General features: G+C 35.0%; 2 protein-coding genes across 10 annotated transcripts in view; one reads left to right on the top strand and one right to left on the bottom strand.

Moving 5' to 3' along the window:
* Window positions 1-5,297, top strand: part of LOC123525858 (uncharacterized) — a 145,948-nt gene extending 140,651 nt beyond the window's left edge. For 7 of the 8 annotated variants that reach the window (XM_053538088.1, XM_053538084.1, XM_053538089.1 and 4 more), the window contains one exon: window positions 1,034-5,297. In XM_053538088.1, coding sequence (XP_053394063.1) covers window positions 1,034-1,217 — 184 coding nt within the window. In that variant the 3' untranslated portion in view covers window positions 1,218-5,297. The remainder of the gene's footprint in view (window positions 1-1,033) is intronic. The other variant, XM_053538090.1, reaches the window with a different exon arrangement.
* Window positions 5,298-11,659: 6,362 nt separating this feature from the next.
* Window positions 11,660-17,841, bottom strand: part of LOC123525206 (uncharacterized) — a 28,812-nt gene continuing 22,630 nt past the window's right edge. For both annotated transcript variants that reach the window (XM_053538082.1, XM_053538080.1), the window contains exon 3: window positions 11,660-15,192. In XM_053538082.1, the coding sequence (XP_053394057.1) occupies window positions 14,108-15,192 (1,085 nt within the window). In that variant the 3' untranslated portion in view covers window positions 11,660-14,107. The remainder of the gene's footprint in view (window positions 15,193-17,841) is intronic.

The following is a 17,841-nucleotide window of genomic DNA, read 5'->3' as shown; positions in this document are numbered from 1 at the left end:
TTAATGTCGATATGTTGATATGCAAATGTTAAGGATTTGAATTTTGTATGTAATATATGAATTATGCTTATCTGGATGCATTAAAGCCCAAACAGAGATTTTGAAGGTGACAATCAATAAAAATCTAAGGACTAGGGAAGTCTTTCATTGAATGATACACTTCAAAATTTACTGTTTGTGCCTTCTATAATAGTATTTCCAGTAATTTGTGTAACTTTGTCTGTCTTATGTAACTTGTGAATCAACTTTAAACAGTATTACATTACACCTGTTGTGACTTTTCCTGACATTATTTGCATTTGATAAATCAAAAATACTGAAAAAAAAAATCATTTTTAAAGGAGTGATGCATTCATGCTTTTCATTTTATATCATTTGAATTTTTAATTTTTATTCTTGGTTTCCCGCTTATCTATTCCATTACCAAGTGCTAATGGGATCTGTCATATCTATTTTAATATGTCGGTTACTTGTTATGTCCTTGCTTTATATCTGTTTCTACTCTCTTTGTATCAAATTCTATCAGTTTGAAAAGTTTGCTTCAATAACCTCCCAGATGTGCTCTTAGCTCTACCTTGCCTCAATAATTTGTGTTGGTTGCTATGGAAAACATCCTGGTTGCTAGGGGAACCTGGTTGCTTGGGGACTGGCTGAGTAGCATTGGTGTCTGGTATGCACTTTCTATACCAATCAACTTCATTTTACATTAATTTGCAACATTGCTTCAAATTTAGACAACTTCTAATTCCCTCTAGTTGTGCTTTAATTCTTAAAGTGATTTTCAGCATTGTTCAAATAATATTTAATGTGTAGTACTATTAGCTGACTTGAAAATTCTTTTGAAATTTAAACTTCACTGAAACAAAGACTCATATTTGTAGCTTAGAAATTAATGCTTGCAATTGAAATGCTTTCTTGATCTGGTATCTAACAATTTTAACAGACATTAAATTCATAATTTCACATGTATAGTCTGTCATACCTCTACAGTTAAAAGAACATACATCAAAGTTGTTTCCTCTTTTTTTTTTAGACTTCCTCCAAGCCCAAAAACCATGAGTACTGTGAGTGCGCATGGACCTGTAAACATGGTCTGTATTTACGAGGATGAGGAGACAGGTACACATACTACAGAGCAGGATAAACTTAACACGGAGCCAGAGACACATATTACTACACAGATAACACATTCCAAAGACTATAATGTTGATACATGATTTAAGATGCATTATGTGCAATTCTGAATAAGTAAGACTATTTGTAAAAAACACAAAGAAAGGCATTGTAGTCAAATGACTAAACAAGAAGGGGAGATCAATGGGATAATTTATTTTAAAGTGGATGTGCATTAATATATAGAGACAAACATCAGTGAGTTTCATGGTACAAAAGGCAGCTATATAAGCAGCCATCTTGCTTTGTGTTTAACTTCCCTAAATGTTGCTGAACACTTACATTGGTTTTGTATAAAACAGTTACCTTTCTTGTCTTAATCTAGGACCCAATATTGAATATTTCACCAAATGCCCATTGATAACAAGATTATCATTAAACATAATTTAAAAGCATAAGTATTCAACATTAACATTTTATTTAGACTATAAATCTTGGTTAGAAAAATATTATTTTGACTATGCTTTAGAGAATTTTCTTTTATTTCTTTATTGTAAGGCTTCAAGTTATCTTTGATGTCAGTAAAACATAGAATTGCATTAAGTTTGATCACTTAACATTTGTATTTTATTTTACTAGAATAATGGCATAAGATAGATAAGAAAACTTGTATACAAAATGGTGAAACTTTAAGATGGTATTGTTTTAACCTTTACCCTGCTAAATTTCTAAAATAAAATGGTCCATCATACAATTTGGGAAATGCCATTTATTATTCGAAGGTGTGTTCACTGAAAATTTACAGACTGAATAGCGATTAGTGCAGACCATGATCAGCCTGCAAGGATATGTATGCTGATCTTGGTCTACTCTGGTCACAAAGGCATTACCACTTGCCGGCAGCAGGTTAAATGTTAAAGAAACAACGTTTTTATCTTAACACATGTATTGCCTTTTCTTATATTGCATTTTTTATTTTCTAAAACTGTACAAAGTTGGCTGTATTACAGTAGTACTGGCTAGTCTTCTGGTGATAGTTTCATCAGACTTAAAGTTTCATCAGACTTTGTGGCTTTATTGTGCACATGTAAAATGCATACTGTTAAGAGTTTATGTTATGTTTTACCCCAACCCTGCTCATTTTAACATACCTCAACACCTGTCTCTCTCCCATTCTCTTGCCCACCCTTACCCACTGTGAAAATTAATAGGATATGAAATATACAATTTAAATTGAAATACTGTCATCAAGTACGTATTTACACATTTCTCCGCATTTTGAGTAAATGATGTTTCAGTCCAAGACTGGATATGGCATATATTTAGTTTTTCTGACTGCTGTAGCAGCTAGTGTTTACCAAAACTGTTCATGTGTTGAAATAAGACACATTAATTGATACAGAAAATAGAATGTTTACGCAGTATCAAACTTTACATGCTTATTTATTCCTGAAAAAATTATGAACACTAAGTGTTACTAAAATGTACTGTAAAAGTTGTAAGAAATATTTTGATTTTACATTTAATAGTTTGGTTGAAGTTAGTGATGTTGGTGTAGTGGATGATTGCTGTTTTTATTTGACCCTAGCAGGTACAGAAAGTTAAAGGTCTTTCTTTTGTAGTGTAAGATAGTATGGCATAGAAATTCAGCCTTGTACCGGTAAAATGTGTAAGCATGCTTACTGATTTGAAAAAGGTACATTTTCTTTCAGTTTCCTTCTGGAAAGTCAACCATATCTATGTATCCAAATACATACATGCCATAAGTTTTCAGTACGTTTCCGGGATTCTGAGTTAAAATTTCCGGGATTTTTACCTTTTGTCCGGGACATACACTGTGACATTGGTATTCGTCTGTTTCATGCAAAAATATCGCAATATACATGTAGTTTCCCCGAGACAGACATTGTTCACTGGCTTGTATTTAATTTGCGGCAAATGTCGTCTAGCTTTCTAAGGGAGGTAAATATATGTATACGGGTATACATCTATAGTTCGGCACTTGAATTTATTGCGTTCCCAAGGTGAACAGAATTAGGAGACTTACTATATACGAAGAATCAACCTGGTCATCGTTATTTAGATTCTAGCTTATTTGGTATCTTTCTAAAGCTTAAACATTTATCTGATAATTAAACTGAATCCTTAAAGGAATAAAATAATCTTGTAGATAAAATCGACAATATAAAATATTTGGAGTCGGGTCAATTTTCATGGGTCGGTTCGGCAAAGGCATTCAACATTTTAATTCAGAATATGTGTGACAATCGATCTAGATCTTAAATAATTACAACCTTTTAAAATAATTATCGTTTAATTGACCGTTTTCAATAATCTCTTCCATAAAGGCTACATGTAGCTTTACCTCCAAAGTGCTAAAAACAAAGAGAATTACGACTATTGTTCCTAATTTAACTATCATAAAACAGTTATTGATTGCATAATCCTGTCAGTTCTTAATCAGGGTCATTATAATAACTGACTGTAACTTAATCAGTGTCATCAAAAGATCGTCGCGTGATCAAAGCTGGCTTAATCAACACGTGTCCCTCTCGAGGGCGTGAAACTGATTAGAAATAAACAATATGACACCGAGGACTGTTTACTGTGTAAAATTTAACAACTTACAGACAAAAACAAGTTTTTGGGGGGATTATTTTTATTTTTTCCAGTATTTTTATTTTTCCGGGACATTTTAAGACTCTCCAGGACACCGGGACGAGTATGTAATTTTCAGGACAATCTGGGACGTATCACATGTATGCCAAATAAAACTACCCGAATAATAGGTTCATTTAGGGAAGTCATGCTTCGTTTAGAACAGACAAATTACCACCTTTATACTCTTATTTATTATGCATTTTTATGCTCCCCAAAGGGCGAACATATAGTTGCAGCTTTGTCTGTCCATCCGTCTGTCACACTTTTGTCTGGAGTATAACTTGAAAAGTATTAATGGCATTTGATTGAAACTTCAACAAAGTGCAGTGTCAAAGAATCATAACTCTACCTTACCTAGTTTTTGAATTATCTCCCTTTATTATACAAAGAAGGCTTGTCTGGAGTATAACTTGAAAAGTATTGACGGCATTTCATTGAAACTTCACATAATCATAGAGGCCATTGAGACAAAGTATAGTGTCAAAGAATCATAACTCTACTTTACCTAGTTTTTGAATTATCTCCCTTTATTATACAAAATAAGGCTTGTCGGAGCATTACTTGAGAAGTATTAATGGCATTTCATTGAAACTTTACAAAACGATAGAGGCCATTGACGGGAAGTGCAGTGTCAAAGAAAGAACCATAACTCTACCTAAACTAGTTTTTGAATTATCTCCCTTTATTCAATTTTTTTTTTTTATTATCACTATTTATTTTTGTTTCTAATACATTATTTCCCATATTGGGACAAGCACATGCATCGGGGAGCATCATTCGGTTTTACCGATTCCTTGTTCATAAATATATGCATAAAGAAAATCTTCCCAGATGTATAGGTGAGGCACTTTTAAAGTCAGTACTGGTATGATAAAGGAGTACAGGTACACTGGTCTGTGTACTGGTTTGGGTACATGTATGAGTATGCGTAGTGGTATGAGATTCAACTGATGTGTGTATGTGTACTTGGTAAATGTATGAGTACAGGTACTGGTGTGTGTACAAGTATGGGTATTTGTTTGGGTATAGGAACAGGTATGTGTTTGTTTATGATTTTATAAATATTTTATGTGAGAGTTGATGGAATTCAGAACATCGAAATTTAAACAGAATTTAGATGTAAATGATGCTTCTGAAGAGGTTTTAGTATTTATAGTAAAATAATAGTTATGTACTAGACAAATTTTAGCAAACACTCTAGAGAGATTTGCAACAAGTGTAATTTCTGAAAGTTAAACCAATTAGTTTTTACATAGTGTATTTTTTTATTTGGTGAGGTCTTTGTAGAATATGTCATTCTGTTTTAGCAGTCATCGTTCAGTTTTGTGTAATTGTGACAAGGAATGTTTTCATGTTAAATGTTCTACACAAGATTTAGTGATATTGAATAGATATTTTTTGTGTTACTTTTTGTTTTTTAATTATAAAGCTGTGATATTTTTCTTTTATACAGAGTATTTTTTTTTCATTACTGGTATTTGATGTTGCTTGTATTTATATATTAAAGTAAAGAAATAAAAATACCTAGACTTTCATTGTCCCTGTATTTGATATAACACTATTTTTGTGCTGTTAAAAGCATATAGCTACTTTTTTGTCTGACCATTTAGTTTTTTTGTCAGGGTTTTTTAATCAAGATAATTTACAGGTAATTTCTAGTAAATTTGGTACACATTTTATAAAGTACAGATGTTGATTTAGACTAGAAAGCCTTGTCTATGCCCAGTTATTTGTAACACTCCAACTGGTACAGTTACCAAATAATTTAACCGCCTTGGTAGCCTAGTGGTAGAGCGTTCGCTTCAAGTGAGGGGGTCATGGGTTTAATCCATAACCACGTCATACCAACGTGAAAAATGGTACCAGTAGCTCTCGTTTGGCATTCAGCATCAAAAGGTTCTCTCGTACCCTCATGGCGATGGATTCCATCAGGAATGAGGTGTTCGGAGTGATTAATATGTTGTAGAATTTGCTTCACAATCAAACTAAAATAAATTCGTATATTATTAAGCTAAATAATTTAACACTGAAGAAATAAACATGTAATGTTTTATTTGCTCACCTATCACATAGTGACAAGGTGAGCTTTTGTTATCACCCTTCGTCCGTCATCTGTGCGTCCATCAACAATTTCTTGTCTGCACGATAGAGGTTTCATTTATGATTTTCTTTTAACCAAACTTGCACACAACTTGTTTCACCATAAGATCTTGGTTCCTTTCTTGAACTGGCCAGATCCCATTATGGATTCCAGAGTTTTGGCCCCTGAAATTAGCTATTTTGATCTTGTCTGCACAATAGCAGGTTGATTTATTATTTGATTTTTACCAAACTTGCACACAACTTGTATCACCATAAGATCTTGGTTCCTTTCTTGAACTGGCCAGATCCCATTATGGATTCCAGAGTTATGGCCCCTAAAAGGGCCAAAATTAGCTATTTTGACCTTGTCTGCACAATAGCAGCTTTATTTATCATTTGATTTTTACCAAACTTGCACACAACTTGTATCACCATAAGATCTTGGTTCCTTTCTTGAACTGATCAGATTCCATTAAGGGTTCCAGAGTGATGGCCCCTGAAAGGGCCAGAATTAGTTATTTTGACCTTGTCTGCACAATAGCAGCTTCATTTATGATTTGAATTTAATTAAACTTGCACAAAACTTGTGTCATCATAAGATCTCGGTTCCTTTCTTGAATTGGCCAGATCTCATTATGGGTTCTAGAGTTATGGCCCCTGAAAGGGCCAAAATTAGCTATTTTGACCTTGTCTGCATAATAGTAGCTTCATTTATGATTTGATTTTAACCAAACTTGCACACAACTTGTATCACCACAAGATCTTGGTTCCTTTCTTGAACTGGCCAGATTCCATCATGTTTTCCAGAGTTATGGCCCTTTAAAGGTCCAAAATTTGATATTTTGGGTTTTGCAGCCATATAGAGACTTTATTTATGGTTTGATTTGATACAAACTGCCAAAATATCTTCAACAATAAATCTTGGATTCCATGACGAATCTGTCAGATCCAGTCGTAGGTTCCAGAGTTATTTTTATATCTGATTACCTCCCCTGATTGTAATCAAAATGGATTTTTATCAGTAAGTACTTGTAGGACTTATTTGAAATTTCATTATTGTCATTAGTTGGACTGAGACAATCAGGGTAGAAAATTATGGACTGAATTTATGTCAAATTACCTCCCTTTATTTCAATTTAAAATGGGTGTATCTCAGAAACCAATGAAGATACTGATTTGAAATGTCATTTGTGCCATCAGATGGACTCGGACAATCAGGATAGATAACTTTTGACAGAATTTATGACAGATTGCTTCCCTTTATTTTATATAAACGAATATATATCAGCAGCATCTAATGAGATTGGTTTTAAATGTTATTTTTAAAAGTCTTCCAGGGTAAGGAATAGTCATGTTAGTACAAAAATGCAGCATTTGAGCCTAGGACCCTCAAACTTGGTATGGAAAAATGGCCCTGACTAGGTCAAAAGGGACTGTTACAAGAAGCTGTTTATCCTGATGATATTTAATGTGTATGCCTATGTGCTCTATGTCAAAACTTGATCAGATCATTCTGAGCAATGGTACTCAGGTGAGCGATACAGGGCCATCATGACCCTCTTGTTAGCTTGTCTGATTAAAAAAACTTATGAGGTATTGTCTTCACTTGATCCTCTGCATTGGCATTGATTAAGATTTTTGTTCAGTTTCACGTTTTGTTGAAAACTAAGCTTTGAAACTTTGTATCCTTGCACTAGCCTAAACATCATTAGGAACTTCGGTAAAGAACAATAACTCTTACCTGCATTTGTGATAATTATGACCCATTTGTAATTAGAAAATAGGGAGGGATTTCTTGGTTAATAATTTTCTAAGGCCCATTTGTCTTGAATACTTAAAAGCTGTAGCTTTAAAACTTTGTTCACTTGCTTATCATTTTTAGCTTAAAAAAATGTAAATCTTGGTTAAATGCTTAGTTAAGGTCTAATTTTCTTAAATATTACAAGCTGTAGCTTTGATACTTTGTGCAAGGGTGAACTAGAGCCGTCACAAAATGTGATTAATACTCTCAGACGCTGCTTTGATACAGGAAAGTAAAATATTGTGATAATGAAATTCAACCTTTCAGTGTGACCTTGACCTTGGATCTTGGTTGTGCACTCTTCATGTCATTAGCTCGACTATTCATAGAATAGTAGAGCTATTGCACTCGCCCATGCGTCGGCGTCCGCGTCCCGATTTTGGTTAAGTTTTGTATGTAAGCTGGTATCTCAGTAACCACTTGTGGGAATGGATTGAAACTTCACACACTTATTCACTGTGACAAACTGACTTACACTGCACAGGTTCCATAACTCTATTTTGCTTTTTTACAAAATTATGCCCCTTTTTCGACTTAGAAATTTTTGGTTAAGGTTTTGTATGTAAGCTGGTATCTCAGTAACCACTTGTGGGAATGGATTGAAACTTCACACACTTATTCACTGTGATGAACTGACCTACATTGCACAGGTTCCATAACTCTATTTTGCTTTTTTACAAAATTATGCCCCTTTTTCGACTTAGAAATTTTTGGTTAAGCTTTTGTATGTAAGCTGGTATCTCAGTACTTACTAATGGGAATGGATTGAAACTTCACATACTTGTTCACTGTCATGATCTGACATGCACTAAGCAAGTCCCATAACTCTGCTCTTTTTTTTCTCAAAATTATGCCCCTTTTTCGACTTAGCAGATTTTGGTTAAATTTTTGTATGTAATCTGATATCTCAGTATCCACTAATTGGAATGGATTGAAACTTCACACACTTGTTCACTGTCATGATATGACATGCAGTACAGAGGTTCAATACCTCTACTTTGCATTTTACAAAATTATGCCCTTTTTTCAACTTTTGTATTCATTCAATTGACAAGGCTGTTGAATAGTCGAGCGTTGCTGTCCTCCGACAGCTCTTGTTTTGATGATGTTAGCAAGTGATGTCAGTTTTAATCAAAATCTTTCCAGTGGTTATCAAGATATTTTGAGCTATTTGATCTTTCACCCGTTAGTCAAGTTGGACTGCTGTGACATGTGCTCTACATGTTGTCCTGATATTGTAAACAATTAATGCTAGTTTTATGAAAATTTTCACAACAGTTTAGAAGATATTGAGCACAAACAGTCTTTTACTTCTCAGTCTGACCTTGACCTCGGACCTGGTGACCCAAGTTGTGATTCTGCCAAGATGCCTACCCTTGACCAGCTGGTATGGGGAAGGTGGTCCTCCCCAGGTCCCAACCCTTGATGTGCTGTTGTGGAAAATGATTCTACCAGGTGCCGACCCTTGACCAGCTGGTATGTGGAAAGTGGTTCTACACAGGTGCCTACCCTTGATGAGCTGGTATGTGGAAGGTGCCTAGCCTTGCCTGAAATACTACCACAAGGGCACCTGGGGTTTTCATCCATCATTAAGAGATTTTTGACCTACATTTGGTCAGTGTGTCTTAAACCCCTGCAAGAATACAATATATGCATTATCCTTTTTATATGTCATGAAAAGTGGACTATATGGGAACATCTGTGGCAGCAACCACAAAAGTTGTCTACTCTCCACCAAACTTGGTCACAATGTTTACGGGCATAATGCTCTGGCCAAGTCGGATAACCAGCTGAACTGTTTCAGGACCTATGGCCCTTGTTGAATTACTCAAAATTGTGACAGTGTCTGCTCTCTGACATGAGTAGTTTCTACCTAATGTTCACCAAAAAGTGTCACAAATGTTAATGGATACAATAAGAAGGCCAAGTTCAATAACCATCATGATAGTTCTTGACCATCTTGATCGTTCCAGTGGCTCTAGAGTTACAACCCTTTTCAAAATGTATAAGAGCATATCTGACAACCAGCCAAACAGTCTTTATTGCTCTGGAGTTATTGCCCTTGAATTAGTCTAAACTGAGAACCAGTCAGTTCAAAAGTAATGAGCTGTGACAGTCTGGCACTCTTGTTATCCAATAGCTAAAACCATTGAAATTATATCTGTGATATTTCAAAATATTTTAAAATGGGCAAGAGTCAGTTTTACAATGCTAAGAATGGATTATTCTTTATACTTAAAAGAGTAAGGTCTTGCCATACACTTGTATTAATATATAATTAAGAAATAATAAGTTCCCAAACGTGGTTTATTGTAGAATAACCCGAGTTCTTCGTTCTTATGCGTAAGAATATATCACGAAGGCCGTTACGGCCTGAGTGATATATTGTTTCGCATAAGGACGAAAAACTCGGGTTATTCTACGATAAATCGCACTTGGGAACTTATTATTTCCATTTTAACACTATATAATAGTATCAAAAGTGTTAGAAAAATAAGGTAACTACTTTTACGACCGTGCTACACACCTTGATCAGATGACGTCATTGCACGCGAGTGGTTTATTGCAGAATAACCCGAGATAGATTTTGCTCTACATGTATGTAGGTTATTTGCTGGTCGTGTTAGAATGTAACATAATTTTCATATAATTCGAGCTAGGCAATAATTATAGCTTTACTGCAGAAGACAATTACTGATACACAGAAAGCATATTCTGTCCAAAAAATGATCAATTTAATTAAGAAATAATAAGTTCCCAAACGTGGTTTATCATAGAATAACCCAAGATTTGAGTTCTTAGGCATAAGAATATATCATGAAGGCTGTAGGCCCGAGTCATATAATTTCGCATAAGAACAAAAAACTTGGGTTATTCTACGATAAATCACACTTGGAAACTTGTTATTTCGATTCTAACACAACATACTAGTACAACAGTGTTAGAAAAAATGGTAACTACTTTTTACGACCGTGCTACGCACCTGGATCAGATAACATCATTGCATGCAAGTGGTTTATTGCAAAATAACCCGAGATACATGTATGTAGGTTATTTGCTGGGTCGTGTTAGAATTTTGTGTATAATGTTGGATTTTAAGTCATGTTTATTTATTTTTTTATGTTTATTTGGGTTTAAGGCGCACCAACACAGTATAGGTTATATGGCGCCAAACAGGACTACAAATTTTGGTTCCGCATCTCATTTACATCGAAATAAAAACATGAGGTATGGAATCAAAATTTGCATACCTGCTGGAATCACAGAGTTACTGCAAAACCAGGTGTTAAGACCCTATTAGTCGCCTCTTACGATCATGCAAGGGTAAGGCAGTGGTTCCAATTCTTTTCATACACAGATTGTCCCAGAACCACATGGGGCGGATTTTAAGTCAAAACTACACATAGTCATTATAATTTTCCAGTTTTAATGACAGGAAGATCCCCAGGTGCCAATTTGTACATTATTTAATACATGATAGAACAACTGACTTTCCATAAGCCAACTAAAATCCTTCATTTTCACATGCAAAGCAGGGTATCAAAACAGACCATGATTAGAAATCAACCCACAATCTGTATCAAAACTGACCGTGATTAGAAATCAACCCACAATCTGTATCAAAACTGACCATGATTAGAAATCAACCCACAATCTGTATCAAAACTGACCATGATTAGAAATCAACCCACAATCTGTATCAAAACTGACCATGATTAGAAATCAACCCATAATCTGTATCATATATAGCTCTGGATGCAAAATGAATGGAATTTTGTCTGAAAACAGAAGTTCTGTGTGACTTTTTTCAGTCTGCCATTATTGTATCAATAACAATTTCCCTTATCAAAATACACAAATGTAAATTCAGTAATTGAAATTTTGCCTATATACATAGTTGACAGTTATTCACTGTTTTGCTACAGTAGTTGATAATCTTGTCCAAAATGCTAGGCTAACAGCCTCTCACATTACTGAAAATATTCCAGGCTAAATTCATCCAAAATTTTACGTTTATTTGTACTAAGGAATAATACATTTCATACATATCTAATATGTGAGCATATAACATGACAAACAACATCAAAATGTTTGTAAATAACTTCAACTTGCGTAAACTATCAGGTGACCTACAACATTTAAGTCATAAAAGACAGCACTATATATGTAAAAACCAACTTTCAAAAAAATTCAGTGACATCCTGAAAACCAGTCAACACAAGCAGTATATATTGACATGGGTATAAAAAACGAGCTGCATGCAAACTATTGAACTGAATCAGTCTCTATTTTCAATGGCTGCTAAGGAAGAAACAGCGTGACACCAATTATCCACACAAGCAGAAATACTTCTAGAACAAGTCTACACAAACATCCCTTAGGGTATCACAGTGAATATATTTTTCAACATCTTTATTTTAAAAAACAAATTCTTTACATAATACATATATATAATTACTATATATAACATTCTACAGAAAAAAAGCAGATCAATAAACAGAATTTCAGCAATGCATAAATATTTATTTATTTATTTATTTGGGTTTTGCGGCGCACCAACACAGTATAGGTTATATAGCGCCAAACAGGACTACAAATTTTGGTTTCACATCTCATTTACATCGAAATAAAAACATGAGGTATGGAATCAAAATTTGCATACTTGCTGGAATCACAGAGTTACAGCAAAACCAAGTGTTAAGACCCTATTAGTCGCCTCTTACGATCATGCAAGGGTAAGGCAGTGGTTCCAATTCTTTTCATACACAGATCGTCCCAGAACCATATGGGGCGCAATGCATAAATAATCCATAACTTATAAATGTTAATAAGTTATGGTATGTCTGTATTATTTTACCATTTTGCTGTCACTTAATAACAAGAAAGTATTACATGATCTGAACTTCAACAATTTTTTTTTCAATTATGAAATCTATTTTGAAATACAGTTGTGTCAATAACGAAATTTTGTTATCAGCATCGTAATCCAGTCATGTCAAAATTGTGCTGTTTTTCACGCCTTTGCTTTCAACATCAAGTTTAACTATCCTTCTTAAAAAGGAGAGATGAAAAACTGTCATCTTTTCAAGTTTCAAATTAACAACAGTTTGCAAAACAAACATGCTCCACGACGGCCTGTCCAAGATGTTACTGTGCACGTAAATTTCAGTGTAAAGAATGCAGTGACCTTTTCTTTCAACCAAATGACCTCAAAAACAACCGTGGTTACCTACTCGCTACAGGCAATCATCCTATTATGTATGAAGGCCAAATGCCAAAGGATTCTCCAGTAATTGATCAGAAACTGCTTTCAATCTCAAGATCATTTTGACTTTGACCTTCAAAGTACTGTTGCCCAAAACAACAGGGGTCATATACTGACCACAGGCAATAATCCTAAGATATTTGATGTCCATTAGCCCAAAAGTGCTCTAGATATTGATCAGAAACAGTTTGAAGTTTTAAGATCACTGGGCGCTTGACCTTTGACCTACTGACCTTCAAAACAATAGGGACATCTACTGACAACATACAGTTATTCTACAAAGTCTGATGACAACAGGACAAAGCATGCTTTACTTATTAAACTGAAACCTTTTTCAATTTAAACGTTATTATGACTTAGCCTTTAACCTACTGATCCCCAAACCAACAGGGTCCGCTACTGACCACAAGGCAATAATTCTTTATAATTTGACTACAGTAGGTCTGAACATTCTCAAGCTGTTGAATAGAAACCAAAAGGTCTACAGACACAGATCAACTTAACATGTGCAAAACAATGTACCCCTCCCTTCAAAAATGGGGTATAAATGTTATAATTTCTTACTTAAATGATTGTGTACAAAACATCTGCTGTTACCAGTTAAAGAATACTATATTTTTTTCTATATAAGACAAAAAGATCATTTTGTTTTTCTCATCTATGAGAAGACTATTCTGAATAAAATACTGGAGATAATCCTATCTCACATCACTTGTCTCACACTGGTCACAGATTTCTTAATTTCACTATTTCTTTAAAGTCTGAATGCATCATTTTCATCTTATGCAATTGCTCTTTAAAATTAATGGGCACAGTGTCAGGTAGCCTTAATGTTTAGAAATATCAACCCTTTATACTTAATGATATCATTATTATATGATGTCACTGTAGCAGTCTGGTACTAACTGTTTCCAATAATTATTAGTTTTATAAATAAGATTAGTGAGAAGATAAATCTACCACGCCAGTTAAGCTGTGGAAATAAGTAAGTCCCAATTCTTAGTTTGAAACATGTCCTAAAACTCAGCAGACATTATAACCTTATCAACAACTTAATAGTAGTAGGCGTAGTAGATATATCTTATCTTCCTGGATCCAATTTTGTATAGCTTTCTGCTGTTTGTTCTTCAGATATATTCTGTTTTATTTGATTATGTAATTTTTTTCCCATTACTTTCATCAGTTTAAGGTTTTGGACCTGGCTCTTTACTTCCAACCAGAATAAGATCAGCTACAGGATCTACCTCTGAGACAGCTTGCATTACTGCTCTCTCTGAGTTCCCAGTTTCTCCTTTAATGTCTTTACCTGTAACTGCATCAGCTTTCTGACTTAGATCTACCTCTTTATTTCCAACCAAAACCAGATCTGCTACTGGGTCTATTTCTGAAACTGCCTGCATCACTGCTATTTCTGGGTTTACTTGTCCAGTTTTACCCATCGTTTTATTTGTTGTAGTATGTGGTTTTGAGTCTGCCTGTTTACTTTCACTCAAAACAAGATCAGCTACTGGATCTATTTCTGACACTGCTTGAGTCACTGCCTTCTCTATGTCATCTTTTGTCTGTTTGTATTTTTCTACCTTCTTTGCCTCAGCTCTTCGTTTTTTTGCTGTATCAGACAGAATATATTTAAAAACTAAAGTTGTCCACAGAGATAGAATTGCTGTCAATGTGAGTAGGAACCTCATTGCTTTAAACCATGATGGATATCCATACAACATGATATCCATATAGGCAGCACCACCAAGACCGAGGATCAGTGTTGATAGCGCTAAAGTTGTTGGCATCATCAACGCCACCCAAGCAATTAAGGAAGGAGTCACGCTGTACCCAAGATTAACCCAGTTTGGCCGTACAATTCCATCTTCTGATAGTGCCATTCCCCAACGCACTGCACCAACAAATGATAAAATTACAGCACCATAAGCGACTTGACTGTAAGCTAAACTAGCTATAAAACTTCCCGTCATACCCATGTACAAAGGTGCTGCAATGAATGGAATCAGACCTGAACCACCAATAACAAGGGCAGGAAATGGGGAAGATTTTAAATGCTTCAAATCTTTGATCACAGATAAGGCAGTTTGCTTCCTATCATCGCTGTAAAATCTGACATGTTTATAACAGTTCAATGGTTTTATTTCTTTGGGAATAGTACATCTGACTGTGTGGTCACCAGAGCCTGTCCTGCTCATACTGTGTAGATGCTGATATCCATTATAAAGTCCATTTCTGTACAGAGAACCAGTCAGACCATTCAGCTTGGAAACTGAAATAAGACAAATTACCAACTAAGTATTGTATGAACAAGTACCTGCAAAAACAATATAGCAGATGTAACTCTAGCAGCAAATAGTGCAGTCTAAATCAAACCTTATGATATATCACAGCATATAAACTAGACGCCCACGGGCAACATGTTGATCCCGCCCTTTGACCCACAACTGTGACTGTGACCTTTGAGGTAGAGTCAGTCTCAGTGAGTTAAACATTCATGCAAAATATATACTAGATTCCTCAATGCATGTCAAAGTTATGGGACGGATAAGATCTGACATGACCTTTGACCTCCAACTGTGACCTTGACCTTTGAGATAGGAACCTGGGGTTTGCGCATGACACTCTGTCTCACTGAGGTTAACATTCATGCCAAATATAAACAAGATTGCCCCATGCATGTCAAAGTTATGGTTCAGACAAACAAATACAGATGGACGGACGCACATACACCAAACAGCTATTTGGACAACTATGTCTTTGCATCCACAAGCGGTTCCCCCCTTTTTACTTAGAATTTCCAGTTAAAGTTTTGATGCACTTTCACTCTATCTCAGTTATTACTAAATGGATTTGATTCAAACTGAAAGTAGTTCTTCCACATCATCTCCCACATCATATGACACAAGGTCCATAACTCTGGTACCAATATTTCATGACTTACTCCACCTTTTTACTTAGAATTTCAGGTTAAAGTTTTGATACCCTTTTTGGACTTAGAAAATCATGGGTAGGACAATTTTTCTATTATACAAAAAAAATCAGATGAGCGTCAGCACCCGCAAGGCGGTGCTCTTGTTTTGCATTAAGTTAAATTCTATCTACAATAATCCAGTTATAATTGGGGATTAAATATTGATCAATGACTTGACAGGTAGGACTACCTGCAAGAGGGGATACATGGAAATTAAATAAAAAGTTTAAGAAAATCTTAGACAGCATGCATCAAAATGATCAAATTAAGACTTATGTATTATATTCCATCTTAAATGTTATATTTAAACAACCAAAGTTAATTTTTAGCTCGACTATACGAAGAATGGAGAGCTATCCTACTCAACCCGGTGTCGGCGTCCTTCCGCATCCGCACCTTGGTTAAAGTTTTGATGCACTTTCTCTTCGTCTCTGTAATTACTTGATGGATTTGTTTCAAACTTGAAATAGTTATTCCTTATCATCACACACTTCATATGGCACAAGGGCCATTACTCTCACACTAATACTTCATGAATTATCCCCCCTTTTTACTTAGAATTTCAGGTTAAAGTTTTGATGAAGTTTTTGACTGTATCTCAGTTATTACTAAATGGATTTGATTCAAACTTAAAATATTTGTTCAACCTTATCAGCCACATCATATGACACAAGGTCCATAACTCTGGTACCTGTATTTCATGAATTATGCCCCCTTTTACTTAGAATTTAAGGTTAATTTTGATGCATTTTCACTACATCTCAGTTATTATTGAATGGATTTTATTCATAGTTTAAGTAATTGCTCCACATCATCACCCACATCATATGACAAAAGGTGCATCACTCTTGCACCAATTATACTTATTTAATGTTTTGATACACTTTATCTTTATCTCTCTTATTACTTAATACTTCTGACAGAGACTCGAGCTATTGTCCAATATTTTCATCCACATTGGAGTCATTAAACACTCCAGTGACAGCTCCAGCTTCCTCAGATGTGCCCATTGTCACTATCCAGCATCGAAATAGTTGAGTGCGCTGTCTCCTGTGACAGCTCTTGTTTAATTGCTTTTCATGATTTAAAATTTTAGATACTATCTCTAGTATACGGCATGAATGTTAACCTACATGAGACAGAGTGTTGCAAATGCTAGGTACTTATCTCAAAGGCCAATGTCACACTAAGGGGTCAAAGGTCATTTTAGAGCTTGTCCAGGCCATAACTTTGATAAGTATGAAGCAGTCTTTTATTATTTGTCATGGATGTTCACCTCCATGAGACAGAGTGTCATGTGCAAACCCTAGATCCCTATCTCAAAGGTCAAGGTCACACTTATGGGTCAAAGGTCAAAGAGCTTGTCCGTGCCACAGCTTTGACATGCATTGAACAATCTTACTTTTATTTGGCATAAATGCTTGCCTCAGTGAGACATAATATCACGTGCAAACCTTAGGCCCCTACCTCAAAGATCAATGTCACACTTAGAAGTTAAAGGTGATATAAGATCTTAGGCTGTAACTTTGACATGCATTGATCAGTCTTTTATTTATTTGCTAGATCCTTCTTTTTGTGGACTTATAATTTTTCTTATAATTACTTCCTTTCGTTGTTACTACAAATAGCTTATTTTGTAACTTTTTTATTATTAGCTGTATGGAAAAACCGAGACAGCTTTTCTGTGGTACAACATGGATGGTTCTTCAAATTTTTATGTGTATTTTGACATATCTATACCTGGTAAGGTTTTATGTGGATTTTTTTTAGCTCACATGAGCCAAAGGCTCATTTTGAGCTTTTGTGACCGCTCAATGTCCGTCGTGCGGCATGCGTCTGTCAACATTTTCTAAAAAAATCTTCTTCTTGAAAACCACTGGGCAGAATAACACCAAACTTCACAGGAATGAGTCGACAGGAATGACCCAACATGACCCAGATTCAAAC

The sequence above is a fragment of the Mercenaria mercenaria genome, chromosome 3 (assembly GCF_021730395.1).
Source record: "Mercenaria mercenaria strain notata chromosome 3, MADL_Memer_1, whole genome shotgun sequence".
Classification (NCBI taxonomy): Eukaryota; Metazoa; Mollusca; class Bivalvia; order Venerida; family Veneridae; genus Mercenaria; species Mercenaria mercenaria.
The sequence above is the reverse complement of the archived record's forward strand: the minus strand, read 5'-3'. Positions and strand labels throughout refer to the sequence as shown.